Source organism: Pleurodeles waltl, chromosome 9 (assembly GCF_031143425.1).
Source record: "Pleurodeles waltl isolate 20211129_DDA chromosome 9, aPleWal1.hap1.20221129, whole genome shotgun sequence".
NCBI classification, from domain to species: domain Eukaryota; kingdom Metazoa; phylum Chordata; class Amphibia; order Caudata; family Salamandridae; genus Pleurodeles; species Pleurodeles waltl.
In genome coordinates, this window is record NC_090448.1 from 323,676,367 (window position 1) to 323,701,332 (window position 24,966).

Here is a 24,966-nt window from a genome sequence, read left to right on the forward strand (position 1 = left end):
CACGAGTGGCGTCTCCATCCAGATCAAGTCCGTTTAATGTTCCAGATGTGGGGGTTTCCTCGGATAGATCTGTTTGCCACTCGGGAGAACGCGCATTGTCCATTATTCTGCAGCCTCCAGTATCCGGTGCAGGGAGCATTGGGGGACGCGTTTCTGATAACCTGGTGCGACCAGTTGCTTTACGCGTTTCCCCCCATACCCTTGATTCCTCGAGTGTTGAGGAAGATTCGCCAAGACCGGGCCCAAGTCATCTTAATAGCTCTGGATTGGCCAAGGAGGGTGTGGTACTCCGACCTTCTCCAACTCTCGCTGTGCCCTCCGCTCCGTCTCCCTCTCAGGGCAGACCTTCTCTCGCAGTCGCAGGGGCAGGTTTTACACCCCAACCTCCAGAGTCTACACCTACATGCCTGGAGATTGAACGGGGCAACCTGAGTTCCTTCTCTCTCCCGCCTGATGTAGTGGATGTTATATTAGCGGCCAGGCGACACTCCACTAAATCTATCTACGCTAATAGGTGGTCTAAATTTGTTATGTGGTGTGGAGAGAGACAGATTGATCCCTTACATGCTCATCTGTCAGATGTTTTGTCTTTTGCTCTGTCTCTAGCGCAGAAAGGTTGTGCAGTGGCTACCATTAAAGGTTATTTGTCTGCCCTGTCAGCCTTCATTTGTCTTCCGGATCAACCATCGTTATTTAAATCCCCTACTGTTCTCAGATTCTTTAAAGGTCTTCTAAATGAATATCCCCCAAAACCATTTGTTATGCCTCAATGGGATTTGTCCTTGGTCCTTACTTTCCTTATGGGGTCCCCTTTTGAGCCTATGCATTCTTGCCCCTTAAGGTATTTGGTTATTAAAACAGTCTTCCTGGTGTCTATAACATCTGCAAGGAGAGTGAGTGAGTTGCAAGCCTTATCGGTAAAACCCCCTTATACAACTTTTTATGGGGATAAGGTGGTGTTGAGGACCAAGGCTGCTTTCCTCCCGAAGGTTGTTTCACCCTTCCATTTGGCCCAGACAATTACTTTGTCCACGTTCTATCCTACTGCCACACTAATCAAATTCAACCACTGCATGCTTCCGCAAAAGACATTGTAGGCTACTTATTACACTTACAAAAGTCTAAGCTAGCATTCTCTTCAATTAAAATACATCTCACTGCAATATCTGCCTATCTGCAGATTACACATTCAACATCGCTTTTTAGAATCCCAGTCATCAAAGCATTTATGGAGGGACTAAAAAGAATCATACCCCCAAGAACACCACCAGTACCTTCGTGGAACCTTAATATTGTATTATCAAGACTCATGGGACCACCATTCGAACCCATGCACTCTTGTGAGATGCAATACTTAACTTGGAAGGTAGCTTTTCTAATAGCTATCACATCACTTAGAAGAGTAAGTGAGATACAAGCATTCACTATACAAGAACCCTTTATACATATACATAAACATAAATTGGTTCTACGTACAAACCCCAAATTCTTACCAAAAGTCATATCGCCGTTCCACCTAAACCAAACAGTGGAACTCCCAGTCTTCTTTCCACAACCAGACTCAGTAGCCGAAAGAGCCTTACATACATTAGACATAAAGAAAACACTAATGTATTACATTGAGAGGACAAAACAATTTCGTAAAACAAAACAATTGTTTGTAGCCTTCCAAAATCCTCATGCCAGTAATCCTATATCCAAACAAGGCATTGCCAGATGGATATTTAAATGTATTCAAACTTGTTATATCAAAGCAAAAAGAGATCTACCTATTACACCAAAAGCGCATTCCACTAGGAAAAAAGGCGCAACAATGGCCTTTCTGGGGAATATACCTATGACTGAAATTTGTAAGGCAGCCACCTGGTCTACGCCTCATACATTCACAAAACATTAATGTGTAGATGTGTTAACACAACAGGCCACAGTAGGAAAGGCTGTATTAAGAACATTATTTCAAACAACTTCAACTCCTACAGGCTAAGCCACTGCTTTTTAGGGGAGGTTACTGCTTAGTAGTCTATGCACAGCATGTGTATCTGCAGCTACACATGCCACCGAACAGAAAATGTCACTTACCCAGTGTACATCTGTTCGTGGCATGAGACGCTGCAGATTTACATGCGCCCTCCCACCTCCCCTGGAGCCTGTAGCCGTTAGTTGATTAAGATTTGTAAATAAATATTATTTTAATACACATTATGTACATACATACCTACTCCATTGCCTGGGCACATCTAGTATACTCTCAACTCCTACCTCACCCTCAGCGGGGAAAACAATCTAAGATGGAGTCGACGCCCTTGCGCAATGGAACCGAAAGGGAGGAGTCCATCGGTCTCATGACTCGAAAAGACTTCTTCGAAGAAAAACAACTTGTAACACTCAGAGACCATCACTAGATAGCAGGATAATGCACAGCATGTGAATCTGCAGCGTCTCATGCCACGAACAGATGTACACTGGGTAAGTGACATTTTCCGGGAACGAGTGACTGCTCCTCTCGGTTCCATTGCGCATGGTCATAGACTCCATTGTTAGATTGTTTTCTTTCCGCTGTTTGGTTTGGACGTGTTTCCTCTCGCTCCGAATTGGAAAATTTTAGAAAACCTTCTTTTTCCTCTGTATTGTATCGATCACATTCTTCATCTAGCATCGAAGCAGTAGTTCTGTCGGAAAATCACTTTGTTCGCCCTTCGGGGCGTGTGCGCCCAACTTGAGCCTATTCGGGCTGACCGCATGGAGAGCCTCATGGATCGGACTCAATTCCGATTCTGCCCTCGGTGACACGCTAAGTACCCATACACAGACCAACTCCTGGTTTGCAACCTCTGCCTTGCTCCAGACCATCAGGAGGAAAACTGCGAGGCCTGTCGATCGTTCCGATCGAAGAAGACTCTTAGAGACCGAAGAGCAAGAAGACTGGAAATGGCGTTGAAGAGCGGGGAACATTTCAACGTTATCGAAGAGGAACAGACGTAAACAGCGGTCTCTATCTGAGACACAGAGTCCGAGCAGGAATCCAAAGAAGACAGACCCATCACAGCTGGCCGGCATGTGAGTACGTCTGCCCCTGCACCCCAACACAAAAAACAAAAGAGGGCCTTGGGTACACCACTGTCGGAAGGCCATGGGTCAGACCAAAAAAAAACTGTTGGTGACCGACTCTCGGGTTCGGCACCGAAAAAGGCCACACCTCCGACTTAGGAGTCGACAATAAATATCAAAGGTTCCATTTCAGACTCCAGCAAAAAACAACTATTTTCGGAGTTGAAAATTAGAAAGACTGTTTCGGAGCTGAGACCTTCCTCGTCATTTTCTATACTGAAAAAACATCAAACTTCGGAACCAAAAACAGACAAGTTATACAGAGGAGCAAGGACTTTCCAAAAGACTTCGATAAAGCCATAAAACCTCTGAGGAAGAGTCTGAAATTGAACGAATCCTGCAAATGATGGATATGAGACAATCTAACATACACATCCATTAAGAAACTGGGAGAATCATTACAGCACCACCACTAAAGACAAAGAGAAAGCTGGCATTTCAAGAGGAATTGGACACTGCACAGCTCCCAGCTAAAGTGCCAAAACAAAAAGAGAAGCCAGCACCTCGTCAAGTCTTCTCCTCCTCATTCTCCGCACCTACCTACCTCTCCTCACACCAGCCCTACACCAATGCAGGCTCCAACACATTCTTTTGATTCTCAACAAGACACTGATGATCCATGGGATATTTGTGACCCTGATCCCAAGCAACGATCCAGGCACCTACCCCCCTAAACCATCTCCACCTGAGGATACTACAGTGCACACTCAGGTGATAGCTAGGGCTGCAGCCTATCATGGGGTAACAATGCACACAGAACCATTAGAGGAAGTCTTTTTGTTTAATACGTTATCCTCAACTCATTCTAGGTACCAATGCCTTCCAATCCTATCAGGCATGGTAATGCATGCAGACCAAATTTTTAATGAGCCTGTGAAAGCAAGGATAATCACACCTAGAATAGAAAAAAGGTATAAGCCTGCACCCTCTGACCCTGATTACATCACCCATCAGGTGCCTCCCAATTCAGTAGTGGTTAGTGCTGCACGAAAGAGGGCAAATAGCCATTCTTCAAGAGGTGCACCCCCTCCTGATAAGGAGAGCAGGAAATTTGATGCTGCAGGAAAGAGAGTGGCGTCCCAGGCAGCAAACCAATGGAGGATAACTAATTCCAAGGCACTACTAGCCCGTTACGATAGATGCCATTGGGATGAAAAGCAAGATGATATACAGCATCTCCTAAAAGAGCACCAGAAGAGGGCACAACAGGTAGTAGAGGAAGGGCAAGCTATCAGTAACAACCAAAAAAGATCCGCCCTTGATGCAGCTGATACAGCTGCAAGGAGTGTGAACACAGCAGTTACTATTCATAGACATGCATGCCTGCGCTCCTCTGGTTTTAAACCAGAAATCCAACAGGCTGTGTTAAACATGCCTTCTGATAAGAAACATCCTTTTGGACCAGAGGTAGATACAACAATAGAACAATTACAAAAGGACTCTGATACAGCCAAAGAAATGGGCTCTCTCTATTCTACACCATCTAGGGGGTCATTTTGTAGGCCTCAGTTTTGAGAAGGTTTTAGACCGCAATCCTCAGAGGCATCAACCTCGCAGGCAAAGCCAACTTATCAAACCCATTACCAGCGTGGTGGGTTTAGAGGCACATATAGAGGACAATACGCTAGAAATAGGGGTAAATTCCAAACCTCTAAACTACCAGCAAAACAACCAAAACAGTGACTTTCCTCACTCCCTTCCACTCCACACATTTCCTGTGGGGGGAAGACTGCAACAGTTCCACACAGATTGGGAAAATATCACAACAGACAACTGGGTGTTATCAATTATCTGCAATGGCTATTGCCTAGGATTGATACACTCCTCCAACTATTCCACCAAGGTATCACAAATTAACCCCAGTTCTGTTACAAGAAGTTCAATCTCTTCTACTCAAACAAGCAATAGAGTTAGTTCCACAGTCTCAGCTAGGAACAGGAGTTTACTCACTGTACTTACTAATTCCCCATAAAGATGGTACCCTCAGGCCAATATCAGCCCTCAGGCCACTAAATCTCTATATCCTATCAGAACATTTCCACATGGTAACTCTGCAAAATGTTACTCTACTGCTACAAAAACAAGACTTTGACAGTATTACACCTCAGATGCGTATTTCCACATACCCATCCATCCAGCCCACAAAAAATATCTCAGGTTTGTTATACAAGGAAAACACTACCAATTCAGAGTGTTACCTTTCGGCATAACAACAGCTCCAAGGGTATTCACAAAGTGCTTAGCAGTAGTAGCAGCCTACCTAAGGAGACAACATATACATGTATTTCCATATCTAGACGATTGGCTAATAAAATCAAGCAATCGTACACAATGCCAAAATCATACACAGTGTGTGATAGAAACTCTGCACACCCTAGCGTTTTCTATAAACTACCAAAAGTCACACCTTCAGCCGGCACAAATAGAACTGTATTTCGGTGCTATTCTAAATACTCAACTAGCTTTAGCGTATCCAAATACACAAAGGATACAAGGTTTTTAAAATCTAATTCCACTTATACACCCAAATCAAAAAACACTGAAAGATTTGTCATGAAAATACTAGGAATGATGGCATCTTGCATTGCAATAGTCCCACATGCAAGATTAAACATGAGGCCCTCACAACAGTGCCTTGCACAACAATGGTCACAAGCACACGGTCATCTTCAAGATCTAGTGTTGGTAGACTGCCTAACACATATGTCCCTTCAGTGGTGGAATGACAGCAACTTAATCAAGGGGCGGTCATTTCAAGACCTTGTGCCTCAGACCATAATTACAGCAGATGCATCAATGATTTGTTGGGGAGCTCACCTAAACAATCACAACATTCAAGGGCAATGGGATGTCAAACAGAAACAGCTGCACATAAACCATTTAGAGTTATTAGCTGTGTTTCTTGCCCTCAAAGCTTTTCAACCTTTTCTCAATCAGAAGAATGTTCTTATAAAAACAGACAACATGACCACCATGTATTATCTCAACAAGGAGAGAGGGACACATTCATCTCAACGGTCCCTTCTAGCTCAAACAATTTGGAAATGGCCAATTCACAATAAAATTCATCTATTAGCACAGTACATTCCAGGGATAGACTATCAGTTGGCAGATGTCCTTAGCAGAAATCACCAACAAACACACGAATGGAAGATTCACCCTCAAGTACTTCAAAACGACTTTCAAAAGTGGGGCACACCAAACATAGATCTATTCGCAACAAGCGACACCCACATCCACTGTCCAAAGGCAATGCTCTATGGATCAATTGGTCAGGGATATTCCCTTACGCTTTTCCCCCTCTTCCACTCCTTCCATTTCTGGTCAACAAGTTGCGTCAAACTCCACTCAACATGATCCTCATAGCACCACCATGGGCATGTCAGCCATGGTACACAACACTACTTGATTTGTCTGTGGTACCGCGCTCCAAACTCCCATGCAGCCTGGATTTGTTAACACAAAACAAAGGTCCAATCAGACATCCAGACCCCAAGGCTCACAATCTAGCGATTTGGTTCCTGAAGTCATAGAATTTGGATATTTAAAACTCCCATCAGAGTGTATGGAAGTTATTAAACAAGCACGTAAACCCACTACTAGACAGTGCTACACAAACAAATTGACAATAATAAATCTTTTCCATCTAAAACCATAGATCCTCTCTCAGCATCAATACAAGACATTGTATGTTATTTACTCCATTTGCGGAAATCAAATTTATCTTTATCTTCAATAAAAATACATCTCACTGCAATATCTGCATATTTACAAACTATTCAACATAGCTCTTTATTTAGAGTTCCCGTTATTAAAGCTTTCATGGAAGGCTTAAAACGCATCATTCCACCAAGAACACCCCCAGTTCAATCTTGGAATTTAAATATAGTGCTTGCAGACTTATGGGACTACCTTTTGAACCCATGCACTCTTGCCAAATTCAATTTCTAACATTGAAGGTTGCCTTTCTTGTGGCAATTACTTCTTTACGAAGAGTAAGTGAAATACAGGCTTTTACTCTTGAACCTTTTTTTTTCAAAGTACACAAACACAAAGTTGTACTAAGAACAAATCCTAAATTTCTACCAAACATAGTCTCAAAATTTCACATCAAACAAACAGTGGAACTGCCAGTCTTTTTCCCACAGCCAGATTCTGTGGCAGAAAGAGCTCTACATACATTAGATCTCAAAAGAGCTTTAATGTACTACAGAGACAGAACTAAACAATTTAGGAAAACAAAACAACTTTTTGTAGCTTTCCAACATCCACATACAGGCAATCCTATATCAAAACAAGGTTTAGCTAGATGGATTGTTAGGTGTATGCAAACATGCTATCAAAGCAACAAGACAGCTTGTAATCACTCCTAAAGCACATTCTGCAAGAAAGAAAGGTGCAACATTGGCATTTTTAGGAAACATACCAATAGCAGATATATGTAAAGCAGCTACATGGTCAACACCTCATACATTTATTAACCTCTTAGCTGCTGGGCCTCTCCCTCCCTCCCCCATATGTGCTGAGCCCTTTTTTGGCTATTTGGGGTAGTTTACGCTTAGGCCTTCATAACTTTTTGTCCACATAAGCTATCCACGCCAAATTTGCGTCCTTTTTTCCCACCATCCTAGGGATTCTAATGGTACCCAGAGTTTGTGGTTTCCCCTGGAGGAGACCAAGAAATTAGCCAAAATACAGTGAGAATTTCGTTTAAAAAAAAAAAAAAATGGTAAAAAAGGGCTGCCGAAGAAGGCATGTGGTTGTTTTCCCTGAAAATGGCATCAACAAAGGGTTTCTGGTGCTAAAATCACCATCTTCCCACCTTTCAGGAACGGGCAGACTTGAATCAGAAAACCACATTATTCAACACAATTTTGGCATTTTACTGGGACATACCCTATTTTTACTATTTGTTTTGCTATTCTGTGTTCCCCCAAGTCTCCCGATAAAAATGGTACCTCACTTGCGTGGGTAGGCCTAATGCTCGCGACAGGAAACGCAACATGGACACATCACATTTTTACATTGAAATCTGACGTGTTTTTTGCAAAGTGCCTACCTTTAAATTTTGGCCTCTAGCTCAGCCGGTACCTAGGGAAACCTAGCAAACCTTGGCATTTTTGAAAACTAGACACCTAGGGGAATCCAAGATGGGGTGACTTGTGGGGCTCTGACCAGGTTCTGTTACCCATAATCCTTTGCAATCCTCAAAATGTGGCTAAAAAACAAATTTTCCTCACATTTCGGTGACAGAAAATTCTGGAATCTGAGAGGAGCCACAAATTTCCTTCCACCCAGCGTTCCCCCAAGTCTCCCGATAAAATTGATACCTCACTTGGGTGGGTAGGCCTAGCACCCACGACAGGGAATGCCCCAAAACACAACGTGGACACATCCCATTTTTTGACAGAAAACAGAGGTTTTTTGCAAAGTGCCTACCTGTAGATTTTGGCCTCTAGCTCAGCCGGCACCTAGGGAAACCTACCAAACCTGTGCATTTTTTAAAACCAGAGACCTAGGGGAATCCAAGATGGGGTGAGTTGTGGGGCTCCGACCAGGTTCTGTTACCCAGAATCCTTTGCAAACCTCAAAATTTGGCTAAAAAAACACATTTTCCTCACATTTCGGTGACAAAGTTCTGGAATCTGAGAGGAGCCACAACTTTCCTTCCACCCAGCGTTCCCCCAAGTCTCCTGATAAAAATGGTACCTCACTTGTGTGGGTAGGCCTGGTGCAGGCGACAGGAATAGATCACACAACGGTCAATGTTGGTCCTTACATGAGGCAGCTGTTGACCCTGGGGTGATCCATTCCTGATGCAGGCACTAGGTGTAGGCACTCAAGTGGGGTAGTGTTTTTATCAGGACAGGTGAGGAATCACTGGGTGGTAGGAATTTTAGAGTTTTTATTCAACATTTCAGCTTTGCAGGGAATTCTGGATAAGAAAACTTTGGGGAATCCACACAAGTCACACCTCTGTAGACTCCCCCGAATGTCTAGTTTCCAGAAATGTTTGGGTTTAGTGTGTTTCTCTATATGGCTGCCGAACCCAGGACCAAAAACACAGGTGCCTGCCTTACAAAACCAGTTTGTTTTGTGATAGATAATTTTGATGTCTCCACAATACGATTTGGGCGGTGGAATTTGGGGCTGAACTAAATTGGGGAGCTCCCAAGAGAGCACTCTCTCTGTGCTTGCCGCAGCATTCACCTGCTCTCTGTGTTGGGCTAACCCACTATTACCCCGTTGCACAGACTGTGCTAGCGAAGGGACAGCAGGACTGTCCTCATCACCTCCCTAATAATTTACTGGAAGAGGAGTTATCGAATGGGACTCCTCCGACTGAAAAATAACTCCCAGAGTCTGCGCCATTGTCCTATCCCTCAGATGCTGTCTCAGTATCTAATATCTGTCTCTGATCTTATGTCAGAGCTGTCCTCTATATCCCGAGTGACGGCAGCAGTCATCCATCAAGGCTCCCCTTTCTCACGAGGCCTTCCCGAACGTGGGGAAGGCAGTTTGGGGTCGTTTTCCCCATCGGAGCAGGAAGCGGACGCAAGGCTTCTTCCCGCTCCGATGGGGAAATCCACAGAGTGACGTCAGCGTGCCTCGCGGCGTGCTGACGTCACAAAGGGGCAGGGGGAGTCACGGAAAAGCTTCCGTGTCTCCTGGGTTTAAAAAAAATAATAAATCCTCTGGTGCAATGCACCCGAGGATTTATTAACCCCCTCCCTGGTGTCTGCCACTGGTCGTGACCCGCACCACGGAGGTAGTGCGGGCGACGGCCAGTGGCCGACGCCCGCACCCAAAGGGTTAAACACTACTGTGTAGATGTTTTCTCACAACAAGAAGCCACAGTAGGACAAGCTGACCTAAGGACATTATTTCAAACAACTTCAACTCCTACAGGCTAGCCACCACTATTTTGGGAGGCCAAACTGCTTTGTAGTCTATTCATAGCATGTGGATCTGCAGCTACACATGCCATCAAACGGAAAATGTCACTTACCCAGTGTACATCTGTTTGTGGCATGTTATGCTGCAGATTCACATGCACCCTCCCTCCTCCCCGGAAGCCTGTAGTTTAAATGAATACATTTGTACATAAGTATCTATATTTACATTTGCATGGACATCTCTTTTCTCTTATATACTTTATTACTTCTTTCTTCACCCTCTGCGGGAAAACAATCTAACAATGGAGTCGATGACCATGCGCAGTAGAACAGAGAGGAGAAGTCACCCGATCCTGTGACTCTAAAAGACTTCTTCGAAGAAAAACAACTTGTAACACTCCGAGCCCAACACTAGATGTTGGAACCGATATGCATAGTATGTGAATCTGCAGCGCAACATGCCGCGAACAGATGTACACTAGGTAAGTGACATTTTCCATATATATGTGTTTGTGTATACATACAGTCTCTGTCAGCATTGGTTAGCCGACCACTAGTGGAAGCAGGAAGAAGTTGTACACATTTTCCATTTATGGCAGATTCAGCAAATAGACTATTTTCAGTTTTGGGGGACTCCTCAAATAGATTGTTTTGCCACTCAAGACATTGTGCAATGCCTGTCGCTCTGCAGCCTCTGGTATCCTATGCAGGGGATATTGGGGAATGAATTTCAATTGGACTGGGGGTCACAATGGCCTTGCTAGTCCCTCCCTACCCTTAATTCCTCGAGTTTTGCACCTCGACCAGGCCCAAATCATTTTAATAGCCCTAGATTGGCTGCGAAGGGTGTGGTGCACAGATCTTTTTCTCCTTTCCCTGTGGCCTCAGCTCCTTCTCCCTCGCAAGGCAGATCTCCTCTTGCATTCACAGGGGCAGGTTCTACACCCCTGTGTCTAGAACCTGCACCTACATGCCTGGTGATTCAACTGGGCAACCTGAGTACGATTTCACTTCCTTACCTGATGTAGTGGATGTTATTTTGTCATCCATAAGGGACTCCAATAATTTTTTTAATGCTGGTAGATGGTCAAAATTTGTAAAGTGGTGCAGTGATAATTCTATAGTTCCTTTAAAGGCCCCTTTGTAAGATATTTTATGTTTAGCTGTTAATTTGGAGAAAGGCAGCGACCTGGGCTCTCCTTTACACTTTTGCAAAGCACTTTTGTTAAGGCTCAGAAGTGAGGAGGGATGGTCACCTCACTCGTTCTGTTTTGCAGGATATTTTGGTATAAGCAGACATGCCCCCACATCAGAGTGTGGGACCGCTTTGGTGTTCTATTCAAAAGATGAAGAATATGCAGGTAGATTAATCCATTAGAAGAAAAAGGTACTTAACTTTGGTAACTCTTTTTCTAGTAGATAGAGTATCTACCTGCAGATTCCTCACCGACCCACTTGCCTCCCTGTTGCTTGTCTGCATTTACTGAAAGAGTTTAGTTACTGTTTTGCATATGTATATGAGTCTTGTGTAACTCTTTGATTTACATTTTTATAAACTATAATTGCATTTCTGGAGTTAGTTCTATCCTTTGATCTTGAAGGCTCATAAACAAATGGCAGAAACTGTTGTCAGCAGTCTGACAAGGGCTTCTTATGGCTCTAGTGACATCATGGAGGGTCCCCTGCAGAGTTGTGAAGATTCCTGGGCCCTTGATGACATGGGAGAGCAATCAAAGTTTACATGGAATACTGGTGCATGGGGATGTTCAAAAGCTGAGGATTTTACAGGTAGATATGGTATCCACCAACCCACTACCAGCCCATCTATAGAGATTTGCAAAAATATGGAAGCTATATACAATCTGAGAGATTATGATCTGTGCTCTAATAAAAGTGCAGTGCCCTAATTCCTCATCTCACTCCATAGCATAAAAAGGGTGTGTGTTTTTATTTTTATTTTTTTGCAGAAGTAATATATCTGAAGCATCCTGTCTCCTAGACGAGTAGATATTTTATACAATTCCACACCTCCATAGTTGTCATGATTTTCTTATCAATCAGCACATTGCATTTCTCTTTAGTACAACGTAAGACCTTGGAAAATCTAATCATCTTTTTGTCAACAATGGGCGTATAGATAAGGATGTCACAAAATACAAATGGCCCATTTTGAGTTGGTTTCATTCCTTATTTTATGTTAGCAAACTTTCAAATACCTTCAAAGGACATGGCTACTTTATCCTCCTTATAAATATCCTGATTCTCTAATTTACAAGTTACCTACTTGTAGAAGTGTGCACACTGAGGTGTGCAAGGTATTGCTGCCATTGCTTGGAGCCCAGGGCCAATACTCAGCTGTTGTGATCTACTTGTTGAATTTTTTTAAAAATATTTTCCTGTTGCCAACTCATTGCAGTGTTCTTCCCCCACCTTTTTAGGTAAGGAGCTTGCTACTCCATTCATAGCTTCCTGTGAAGAAGGAAGTAGATTAAAGAGCTGTGATAACTCCTTTCACGTGGTATAAAACACTGATGCTGCTGTACCCTTAAGAAGCAGTGTTGCTGGACCCTTAAGGTTGCCTTTCAGACCACATTAACCTTCCCCATCCCTTTTTAGGGCGAGCCTAGGTAGCACGCATACTCTGTCTGCAAGACATGCTGTATTCAATCTATGGGCTTTTGACCACGCCCACTATTGCCATTCAATCTTTGTTGTGCTGGTCTTAAATGCTTCCTTTTTTTTTTGGCTGCATTTGTCTAAATGTCCCTCCCTCTGTGTGCTGAGTTCCCTCCCAGGCAATTTCACTAAGAGAACATTTTTGTTGGCCACCAGTCTGTCACGCTTCCTCCGGTTACATTGCTGATGGCTTCTCCTCCCGTCTGGTTTTGGTTTTGCCTTTAATCCGAGCCGCGATCCTTTCTCCATGTGGCTTGTTCTGCTTTTATTTAAGTATTGGGAGCGTGTGGTGTTTTTCATTTCAATTCGTAGGACAATTTTTTTCAGATTCTTGTCTTTCTTCTATGTCGATGACTGATATAGTCTGTCTTCTTTTGTGGGGTTGCGAGATAACAGCGAAAGTAAATAATGTCCGTCGTCTATGCACCGGTGACAGAAGTAAGAATTGACCGTGGAGAAGGTAGGCGTAAGCCTTAGGGCCAGGTATCCAGAGCATGAACTGACCTGAAGACCTCTGTGACAGGAGCAACACCGGGCCCCCTGGACAAACACGCCAACCCCATGCTGGTGACGCACATGATAGGACTGACAAACGGCACCTGTCACGTCCCTCTGCCCCGAATTAAAGCCCATCACTAGGTAAAGAGCAGTCCTCCCAGTGCCGAAGCATTTCTCCAGGTCTGTCCAAAAGCAGGGAAAAGCATAACGGCGCATCTCACATAAGACCATAAGACCAGTCCCCCTAGTGGCTGAGCCACCATCCGACTGCTGAAGCCCATCATACGTACACGACTAATCCACTGTCCAGAAACACGTCCACACATCCTAGTCACATTCATTACACCTACTGGCGACAGATGTAGATAGCATAACTTAAAAAAAGAAAGCTTCTCATGGTCCCTGCCTATAGATAGTGATACGATCAGGTGATACCTACATCACAAACTGTATTTGCCCTCTCTGATCAGTACTCTGCTCATGCTCCACCTTCCTTTAAGTTCCTTTTCTTCGTTGAGATCATGGAGTGGGAATAGCTGGCCAAGGACATGATGCAGATTCACTTTCAAGGGTCCAGAAGAGTTTCAAGGCAAGAGCCACCATTAAAAATGATTATGTAAGATTTTAGTTGTCACTACTTATTATTAGGATAACTACATTTAATTGGCCTTTCAGAATGATAAACGTTATTTGCATAGGATTTTGTTAGTATCTTCTAAATTGTGTAAATCATCCTTTAGGGAAACAATTTTAAATATTTTATAAATAACTCCCAGCTAGTTATTATGTAACAGTAACAGAAATAACTTGAATTGGAAATCTCGGTATATCATCAACTAGGGCAAGCCATATATTGCTTCCTGGGCTTCCTTTCTTTGGAAGGCCCCAGACCCTTGTGTACTTCTGGTGACGTCTTAAAGTCCATGTTTGTATGCCTTCCCAGACGCCAGCAATTAATGGGCATGTCCATAGAGTGTGGAGTAATATGCCTTTCTTGTTGCATCCGTGCAGCCACCTATTGTTCTCAGTCTTGCTTTTTTTAAACAATCTCATTCTAGTAAAGTATACCTGATGTAGAATCTTGAGTTGCACTGATTGGAAATCTGATCTCGACAGTCACTTCATGGGTCTCTACAAGCTTCAGTTCATTTGGGACAGTCTAACTGCCCCAAATATTGTTCCCATTGCTCTTTTAGGTGCCTGATGGATTGTTTGTAGTTGTTTGAGAGTGTTTGGTACGCTTTTAATATTACATGTTTATGTAGGGGTGTTGCGAGAACCCTGTATTCAAGGGAGAATTCTTAGGCTACATTTTGCAGCCCCGGTTATATTTACTCAGTGTGTGTTTCATTTGCAGATACTTAGGATATTGTGTATTGGTAACTTTATACTGACTTTGTAATTCAGGGAAAGATAGGAGTACCCTGGTCCCCAATTTTGAAATTCCTGTGCAGTCTTGCATGCTGAATAGTATTAGCCTAGCCCCATAGGGGAATCTCTATTGTAATGTAGGCAGACCATCATGTTAACACTTTAAAATATTGGCGTAAATATGTGTAAAGTGCTCTGGTATTCCATACATGTCTGGGACTAGTCACTGCTTGTGACTATCAATGAAGTTGCCCAAAAAAAGCAGAGCAAAGATTTGAAGTAACTGATATTCAGCTTGAGCATCTTGATGTATTGCTCCTCTAGTCTTAACCCTTTAAAAAAGGAATGTAACAGTAGAAAGCCAAGATAGTAGAGTGTATTTACACCATTATTGGGGACCAAAAAACGAACTGGCAAAAAATGTGAAAAATTGTTAACTTCCAGAGATTTTGAGATTTTTGTCACATTTTTGTTCTCAATGTAAAATGTAAATGTTGAACATGAAATCACTCAATATTTCAGTATAGAGTTCTGTCTAATATGTGCATTTTGTTTTTGCAGTAGAAACCAGGAAGAGCGCTTTACCTCTGGGTGGAATAGAGACTTTCTTGCTCACTCTGATGGCCTTGCCCTAGAAAGGAATGCTGGCATCTTCCACAGCGGAAGAGATCTCCCCCGTCCATTTGAATTTTCTGGAATGTTGGGATCCACAGGACGCCAGTTTGCTGGTCGTGAGGAAGTCCCTACCAACTTTGCTTCTCGAGGTGGTCCCCTAACCGACTTTCGATCAGGGGATAGGATGGCACTGGATTTTCAGGGTAGAAATTTGCAGCCTAGAGAGTTACCTTTGCTAGATTTTAGAGCTAGGGAGGCACTGGCTGCAGGCTACAGAGGCCGAGAAGCTCATCCCCTGGACTTCCGTAGTAGGGAAGGGCTGATGATGGACTATAGAGAGAGAGATGGCACTGCCAGTGACTTAAGGAACAGAGAGTTACCGCTCTTGGAGTTCAAGGATCGAGATGTTCCACGTGTAGACTACAGAGAAAGGGAGCCTCTTGCTGACTTCCGCAGCAGAGAGGCTTCCTCTGAATTTAGGGGCAGGAGCATGCTTGATATGGACTTTAGGAGTAAGGAACTGCCCCACCCAGACATGAGGGGAATGAATCCTTCTGACAAAGACTTCAGAAACCGAAATCACCCGTTTCCAGATTTTAGGTCAAAGGATGGATCAACACTTGAGTTTTTAGGAAACAGCTCCTCCGCATTAGATTTTCGAGGCAAAGATGCGTCCCAAATGGATGCTCGGACCAGAGATGTGTTACATTCTGACTTCAGGGACTCTGGAACCTCTGATCTTGATTTCAGGGCCCGGGATGCGCATATGTTTAATTTTCAGGGTAGTGAGAGGCCCAGAACAGACCAGGATTTTCGAGACAGGGATGCAACAGGTGCCCCTGTAGATTTCACAGAAAGGAGCAGACCCCCCTCAAATCAAACAGTTATAAATTACATGCACGGCCAAACTATTGTGCCTGACCAAGAGGTTCATGAAGGCAGTGTTGACAAAACAGGGGACCCTCCTGTTGTGAGACTCCAATATAACCAGGAAAAACAGACTAACGACCAAGATAGAGATGGCCAAGCCCATGATCCATCCCAGTCTGCCTTCAAAAGCAGTGATGGGCAGATTGCCGTGAGTCCAGCTCAAGAAGAATCTTCTGAATCTTTGAAGCAATCCGCTTCCACTGGAGAGCAACAGAGAGCTCAACCTGGGCGTGGTGTTAAGAGAGGGGTGGATTTGGACTTTCTTGGAAGGCAGGACACTGACTATAGAAATATAGACTACCAAGATGTTGATCTACGTTTTGATTACAACCACGGGAAGCCACTTGCTGATGAACGTGCTGCAAAAGATCCCCGTCACGATCTCCAGGTATGTGTGCCATAACCCTTCGTAAGTTAAGTATTCAAAGACCGAGCCTTGTGTCCTTCGGGAATACAAAAGAACATGTTGTCACAAAAAACATAGTTAAGTGTTCATGAGGTGGGTTGGAAAGGTTTTCAGCAGTTAAACACAGTTTATGACCTTATTTATTAAACTTGGGGGTGTTTTCTTTTTTTTTTATACACTCCCAATGCACAAATTCTGTTGACAGTGAAATATCTTAATTGCTTTTGACATAATGTAGCATATTTTGTGATATGCATTTTTTCTGCACTGTAGGAATACCAAAAATGTAATGCTCTAGGTAAATAACAAATCTGGTCTAAATTAAATAATAATTTGAATCATGTCTTATTGGTCTGCGAGTTCTAGGAATTTGATTGTTCGTTTACAGAAAAAACAATATCCTACAGTGGTAGTAAATTGTGGGTGTGCCTTGTTAGCGGTGCATTCAAAATAGATGACTCAAGGAGTTCAGGGGAATAATGTAAATACTTAAGATCTGAAGGTTTTCCAAGAAAAATCTGCTGCTCTTTGCTTTTAAAACCATGCTCTTTGCCATTTAAAACATTTTATCTGTATGTATCTTTCCGTAATAACGAAGAACAGTCTTTTTAAGGTGTTACTCTAATTGGAGAGCAGAATGCATGATGCTCAGGGTTGTGTCCTGGTTCATAGCCTGTCATCTTGAGGAAGAGTATTGGGAGGGCTACAAAATCTTTAGTCCTATCACTGGTTGGGTTGGAAAATCCTAAAATATTAACACTGTAGGGAACTCTACTACTGTCTTCCTAATATGAGAATGGGATCTGAGACTGCCGTACGTAGTCCATTCCTTAAATAGAAAGTCATAATAGTTCCTTCTATGAGGTTTAATCCTTTCCTTAAATCTGATACAAAATGTCCCTATTCTGAGATCATCATTAATACACATTAAGCCATGTACAAAATCTCTCGACACTTTCTATCTACTTGCAGCAAACACTTCCTATAAAAGAATTAGTGGGGAAAAAGCCAGGTTTTCAAAGTCCTTCTGAAGCATAAGAGATCATTGAGTGTCTAATGAAGGAAGGGAGCTGATTCCAAAAGGAAGGCACATCCACCCTGTCTAGCCTTCGTAAAAGTAGCCATACAGACGAGGTTGGCTGATGATGAACGGTAACGTCTTCCTGGTGCATATTTCCGGAAACTGTTCTGGAAGTACATACGTCCACGATCCTGCAGGACCTTAAGCACAATGCAAAGGACTTCAAAGACGGTCTTTTGCCTGATTGGAAGCCAATGGAGCTACTTCAGTGCTTCTGAAGCAGATGATCTTCTAGGCCTATCCAGAGACAGCTTGGCTGCTCCAACCTGTACTCGATAAAGTCTTTGCAGTAAGAAGTCAAGGGCTCTTTAAAGGAGCACAGTACAATAGTCACCTGCTCAACATCACACTACCTACAACCAGAGATTTGGCAGATGGAGGTACTACAGGGAGGAGTTTTTGCAAGCTCTGTAACAGCGAAAAACAAGTCCCTGCTGCTTTAGTAACATGGGCTTCCAAGGATAGTTTACTGTCAAAGGTCACCCTCTAATTTCCACAAAAGAGTCAAATGGGGGAGAGCTCTTACTGTGTGGGTGAAGGCCAAAACTTGTTGGGTGAAGGCCAAAACTTTGTTGGGAGACTGAAGGGAACTTTGTTGGCTGAGCCGCATAAAAGCTCAGTGTTAAATTTCAAGGAATTGGCATTTAGCGAAGTAACATTGTCTTTCACACAATTGTGAAAGATCATGGTCTCTGTCTGGCGATTGCTGTCCAAAGCCAAAATTAATAGGGTGTCATCGGCATAACTACACAGATGTTATGAGTTTTAATAAGGATCACCAGGGGCCTCGTATAGAGATTGAATAAGATGGGGGCTAAGAGCCAACCCGGGGGAGTGACACCATATTTACCATTCTTGAAGGCAGACCAGTAAGGAGGGTGAGCAATGGCCTGGCTACGCTCCAACATATAGAAATGCAACTAATTCAATGCAACACCTCTTATTCCGACTAAGGAGAGTATTTCTAAGAGACTATTGTGATTTTCTGTGTCAAAGGCAGCAGAAAGATCTAGTAAGATCAAATTAGCTGATCTGCTGCTGTCGACTAACATTCGAAGCTCGTCCGTGGTAATAAGGAGGGCTGATTCAGGTCAGTGCCCAGGCCTATAGATGAAATATTCCTTTTCAAATAGAGCAGTGGTTCCCAACCTGTGGTCCGGGGACCCCCTGGGGTCGGCAACAGCTTAAAAAATTAAATAAGGTTCGGCCCGCAGATTTCATTACTGACTTAGTCCCTGGATTCCATTAATGATTCAGCAGGGGTCCCTGGTATCCAGCAATGATCATCTGGGGGTCCACAGAAGTCAAAAGGTTGGGAACCACTGAATTAGAATGTTAGGTTCAAAATGGTGAGACTGAATTTTACTAAGATGGCCAATATTTTGATTGGAAAAGGCAACAAAGAAGTTGCCAGGAATACCTGGATCTAAAGAAAGTTTTTTTTTTTTTAAAATAGGGGAGACAATAGCTTTTTTCCAAATTTGTTAGTAACGGGAAATATTACTCCACCAGATCTTTCCAAAACCTATTAGGCAGAGTATCAAGGGGAGACGCTAAAGATATAGCCAGGGAATAAGAGCAGTCAACCGAGGTAACTTTGAATTTCTCCACAGGACAGCTGGGGTTAATCAATGGATTGGTTAATTCAATGAAGTTTCTGGCACGTGAGAAAGATGAGCTGTGTTTGGGTTACTATTAGAAGGTATTGAGAGGCTAGTGGGACGAGGGGAGTTATTAATGTCCTCTAGGATTTTATTTATCTTTTCCTTGATGAACGTTGCAAGATTGTTACATAAATCCTGAGGTGTGGCAGAATTCTTTTCCACACAGTCTTGGTTTGATCACGCCTGCATAATATCAAATACCTTATCAGTATTAGGGGCTGAAAAAATGGCTGTAGCATTGAAATCTGCTTTGGCTGTATTGATCGCTTTCTTAAACTCATGTCAAAAAGATTTTAACTGAGCTTTGTCGTCCTCTCTCTGAGATCTGCACAATTTTCTTTCGGCTTGGTTGCAAGCTACCTTAACTTGTTTTAGAGAAGAATTGTGCAAGTGGGGGTGGGGAAGTTACGCTTTCTCTTTGATTGCAGGGGAATTCTGGAATCAAGCAAGGAGTTTAAGAATCTTTGCCTCCATAATTACATAGTATTCATCTATTGATCTATCTTGGACAAAAAAGGTGCAAAGATTAGATAGCTCCTTCCATAAGGAGCTGTCAAATGTGTGCCAGACCCTGCTTGTAAGTTCAGGTGTCCGATTTTTTTTGTCAGATCTAGGTACACTTGTGTGGCGAAGAAAAGTTATCAGGGCATGATCTCTCCAACAAAGAGGAATAGTATGCACAGTGGAGACCACCCTCTCCGAGGCAAAGATAAGGTCTAAGGTTTGGCCACTAGACTGAACGGGACCAGAGACCATCTTTTGAAGACCTAAGGCATTGCAAGCAATACACAGTGCTCTGTAGGCAAAAGAGGGGGTAATTCTTCTGCTCCCATATTAAATTCCCCTAATACGAAGAAGCTAGGGTGTGCCAGTGCTACATTAGAAATTAACTCGGAGGCTGTAAGTGAGGTGCTGTGGGGCCAGGGTGGCGGTAGCACAAAATTCCTTACAAAACACTGCCTTTCATCGGACTTCAGGTAGAAACGTATGTCGGGGGCAGAAATTTCCCAGTCAAGTGTTTAATCTGAGATCGTGCGTTTAACAGACCACAACTCAAGGAAGAGCACCTGGCAGACCAAATGGGTTGAGAGGTATCCGCAATTACCTCTCACCAGAAGTGAGTATCATTACTTAATCGCTTACTGTAGGAAAGTACCATCTTGCCTGGCATGTTACCCCCATTTTTCACTGTATATATGTTGTTTTAGTTGTATGTGTCACTGGGACCCTGCCAGCCAGGGCCCCAGTGCTCATAAGTGTGCCTGAATGTGTTACCTGTGTTATGACTAACTGTCTCACTGAGGCTCTGCTAATCAGAACCTCAGTGGTTATGCTCTCTCATTTCTTTCAAATTGTCACTAACAGGCTAGTGACCAATTTTACCAATTTATATTGGCTTACTGGAACACCCTTATAATTCCCTAGTATATGGTACTGAGATACCCAGGGTATTGGGGTTCCAGGAGATCCCTATGGGCTGCAGCATTTCTTTTGCCACCCATAGGGAGCTGTGACAATTCTTACACAGGCCTGCCACTGCAGCCTGAGTGAAATAACGTCCACGTTATTTCACAGCCATTTTACACTGCACTTAAGTAACTTATAAGTCACCTATATGTCTAACCTTTACCTGGTAAAGGTTAGGTGCAAAGTTACTTAGTGTGTGGGCACCCTGGCACTAGCCAAGGTGCCCCCACATTGTTCAGGGCCAATTCCCCGGACTTTGTGAGTGCGGGGACACCATTACACGCGTGCACTACATATAGGTCACTACCTATATGTAGCTTCACAAAGGTAACTCCGAATATGGCCATGTAACATGTCTATGATCATGGAATTGCCCCCTCTATGCCATCCTGGCATAGTTGGCACAATCCCATGACCCCAGTGGTCTGTAGCACAGACCCTGGTACTGCCAAACTGCCTTTCCCGGGGTTTCACTGCAGCTGCTGCCAACCCCTCAGACAGGTTTCTGCCCTCCTGGGGTCCAGCCAGGGTTGGCCCAGGATGGCAGAACAAAGGACTTCCTCTGAGAGAGGGTGTTACACCCTCTCCCTTTGGAAAATGGTGTGAAGGCAGGGAAGGAGTAGCCTCCCCCAGCCTCTGGAAATGCTTTCATGGGCACACATGGTGCCCATTTCTGCATAAGCCAGTCTACACCGGTTCAGGGACCCCTCAGCCCTGCTCTGGCGCGAAACTGGACAAAGGAAAGGGGAGTGACCACTCCCCTGACCTGCACCTCCCCTGGGAGGTGCCCAGAGCTCCTCCAGTGTGCTCCAGACCTCTGCCATCTTGGAAACAGAGGTGCTGCTGGCACACTGGACTGCTCTGAGTGGCCAGTGCCAGCAGGTGACGTCAGAGACCCCTTCTGATAGGCTCCTTCAGGTGTTGCTAGCCTATCCTCTCTCCTAGGTAGCCAAACCCTCTTTTCTGGCTATTTAGGGTCTCTGTCTCTGGGGATTCCTTAGATAACGAATGCAAGAGCTCATCAGAGTTCCTCTGCATCTCTCTCTTCACCTTCTGCCTAGGAATCGACTGCTGACCGCGCTGGAAGCCTGCAAAACTGCAACAAAGTAGCGAAGACGACTACTGCAACTCTGTAACGCTGATCCTGCCGCCTTCTCGACTGTTTTCCTGGTGGTGCATGCTGTGGGGGTAGTCTGCCTCCTCTCTGCACTAGAAGCTCCGAAGAAATCTCCTGTGGGTCGACGGAATCGTCCCCCTGCGACCACAGGCACCAAAGAACTGCATCACCGGTACCCTGGGTCTCCTCTCAGCACGACGAGCGAGGTCCCTTGAATCCAGCAACTCTGTCCAAGTGACTCCCACAGTCCAGTGACTCTTCAGTCCAAGTTTGGTGGAGGTAAGTCCTTGCCTCCCCACGCCAGACTGCATTGCTGGGAACCGCGACTTTTGCAGCTACTCCGGCCTCTGTGCACTTCCGGCGGAAATCCTTTGTGCACAGTCCAGCCTGGGTCCACGGCACTCTAACCTGCATTGCACGACCTCCTAAGTTGTCCTCCGGCGACGTGGGACTCCTTTGTGCAACTTTGGGTGAGCACTGTTTCACTCCACTTCGTAGTGCCTGTTCCGGCACTTCTGCGGGTGCTGCCTGCTTCTGAGAGGGCTCCTTGTCTTGCTCGACGCCCCCTCTGTCCCCAGACGCAATTGGCGACATCCTGGTGCCTCCTGGGCCACAGCAGCATCCAAAAACCCTAACCGCACGATTTGCAGCTAGCAAGGCTTGTTGGCGGTCTTTCTTCAGGAAAACACTTCTGCACGACTCTCCACGGCGTGGGGGATTCATCCTCCAAAGGGGAAGTCTCTAGCCCTTGTCGTTCCTGCAGAACCTTCAGCTTCTACTGTCCAGTAGCAGCTTCTTTGCACCCACAGCTGGCATTTCCTGGGCATCTGCCCATCTCCGACTTGCTTGTGACTTTTGGACTTGGTCCCCTTGTTCCACAGGTACCCTCGACTGGAAATCCATTGTTGTTGCATTGCTGGTTTGTGTCTTTCCTGCAGAATTCCCCTATCACGACTACTATGTCCTTTGGGGAACTTTAGTGCACTTTGCACTCACTTTTCAGGGTCTTGGGGTGGGCTATTTTTCTATCCCTTACTATTTTCTAATAGTCCCAGCGACCCTCTACAAGGTCACATAGGTTTGGGGTCTATTCGTGGTTCGCATTCCACTTTTGGAGTATATGGTTTGTGTTGCCCCTATCCCTATGTGTCCCCATTGCATCCTATTGTAACTATACATTGTTTGCACTGTTTTCTAATACTATTACTGCACATTTTGGTATTGTGTACATATATCTTGTGTATATTTGCTATCCTCATACTGAGGGTACTCACTGAGATACTTTTGGCATATTGTCATAAAAATAAAGTACCTTTATTTTTAGTATATCTGTGTATTGTGTTTTCTTATGATATTGTGCATATGACACTAGTGGTACTGTAGGAGCTTCACTCGTCTCCTAGTTCAGCCTAAGCTGCTCTGCTAAGCTACCATTATCTATCAGCCTGTGCTGCTAGACACCCTATACACTAATAAGGGATACCTGGGCCTGGTGTAAGGTGTAAGTACCCCTTGGTACTCACTACAAGCCAGTCCAGCCTCCTACACTTACTGAGAAATAAGAATTGTTCTGGGGTTTACGTTAGCCTACCTTCAGGGCATCTAGGTAATTATTGAGAACAACCAGCAGCATGGCTGGCGCTGTGCGCAGAAGGGTGAGCCCACTGCCAGTCATGTCAGCAATCAAGTTTAAATAGTCTTTCTCTCCAAGGAAGAAAGACTAGAGCGTTAACAAAGCTGGTGCTGATTGTCCGTACTACATGCAGAAATACAGAGAAACATCACTGGTGGGTCACAATATAGTAAAAAAAAAAAAAAAAACATTAAAACACCCTTAAGAACGGTTTTGAATATTAAAAGCCAAGACAACCGATTTTATTTTTAAAAAACGAGCTGTAATAACAGCAATAATAGTAGTAAAGCTGCATCAAGGAAGCACAATTGAAGGCAGCATTTTCGCGTCTGCATCAGTTTTAAATAGTCTTTCTAAGGGAGAAAGACCAGAGGGGCAAGAGAGCTGGTGCCGATTGCAGTAGTCCCGCTCTTAGAGATGGGTACTACGTGCAGAAATGCAGAGAAATGTAGCACTAGGTCAAAATATTGCAAAAAAAGATTAAAGCACCATTTAGAAAGGTTTTAATGTTAAAAGCTAAGACATACAATTTTGCCTAAAAACGAGCAGTAATAACAGCAATAATAGCAACAGAGAGCATCAAAGAAGCCTGGTTCAAGGGCCTATAAAAAAAGAAATAATTAAAAAAAAAGGGAGACCATGATTGCAAGTTGCGCAAGTCAAAGGCTGGTATTGTGCTTTGTGTTGCGGAGAGAATTTATTTTTTTCAATATGGTTAAGATAAAAGCAAAATACACCACAACTTTCACTTCCTCACAATTTCTCTCATTGATAATACCTCCAGTTTCTGTGTGCGAAAATAGGGGTCTGCTCAAGAACAGATCAACGTCATAATCGAGAATTTTTTGATCTGTTTAGCTTTTAGTCGAACTCCTGATGAAACTGGTTAAGTTTGCTACACTGTGTTGGCTGTAACTATGATATTAGCCAAGGTGACAAGTATGTCTTCTTGTATCCGGTTAGTGTCACAATGGACAAATGGATCACTTTATTGATATTGACCACCACATTAAGGGATTCTGATTACCATGGAACCTAATGCACTTGGAACCAGTAACCATTTAGGATTTGGGCATAGAGGACACTTATGATTTGCTTTCTTCCTGTAAATAGAATATTTTTTTATATATGAAATAAGGCTAGCAATAAAGAAAATTATGGTAAATTAGTATTTAATTTCAGAAATAATGTTATCTTCCCAAAAACAAACATAATTTCAGGATTAACTGTATTGAGCCTTACTTTCACTCAGTTCACCTATTGCACATAGTCCTAGTAATATAATTAAAAATATCAGGAACCTTTCAGTTGGCCAAAACAATATTCATGTCCGTAGCGCAATCTATAATTTCTCATAAGGGTCAGCAAGGATTGTTATGTTGCTGATCTGTCCCCAGGATTTGTCAGAGGCTAGTTCATAACTCTTGCCTACTACAGGGGTTTGTGAGATTGCATTTAACAAAATACCGGTTTACAAACTTTAACACTATGTAATAACATTTTA

The 24,966-nt window shown here is 43.7% G+C and overlaps 1 protein-coding gene across 2 annotated transcripts in view; it reads left to right on the forward strand.

Moving 5' to 3' along the window:
- The window catches only part of RBM6 (RNA binding motif protein 6), a 1,032,809-nt gene that overhangs the window by 85,079 nt on the left and 922,764 nt on the right, over nt 1-24,966 (forward strand). For both annotated transcript variants that reach the window (XM_069206836.1, XM_069206837.1), the window contains exon 3: nt 15,111-16,482. In XM_069206836.1, coding sequence (XP_069062937.1) covers nt 15,111-16,482 — 1,372 coding nt within the window. The remainder of the gene's footprint in view (nt 1-15,110; nt 16,483-24,966) is intronic.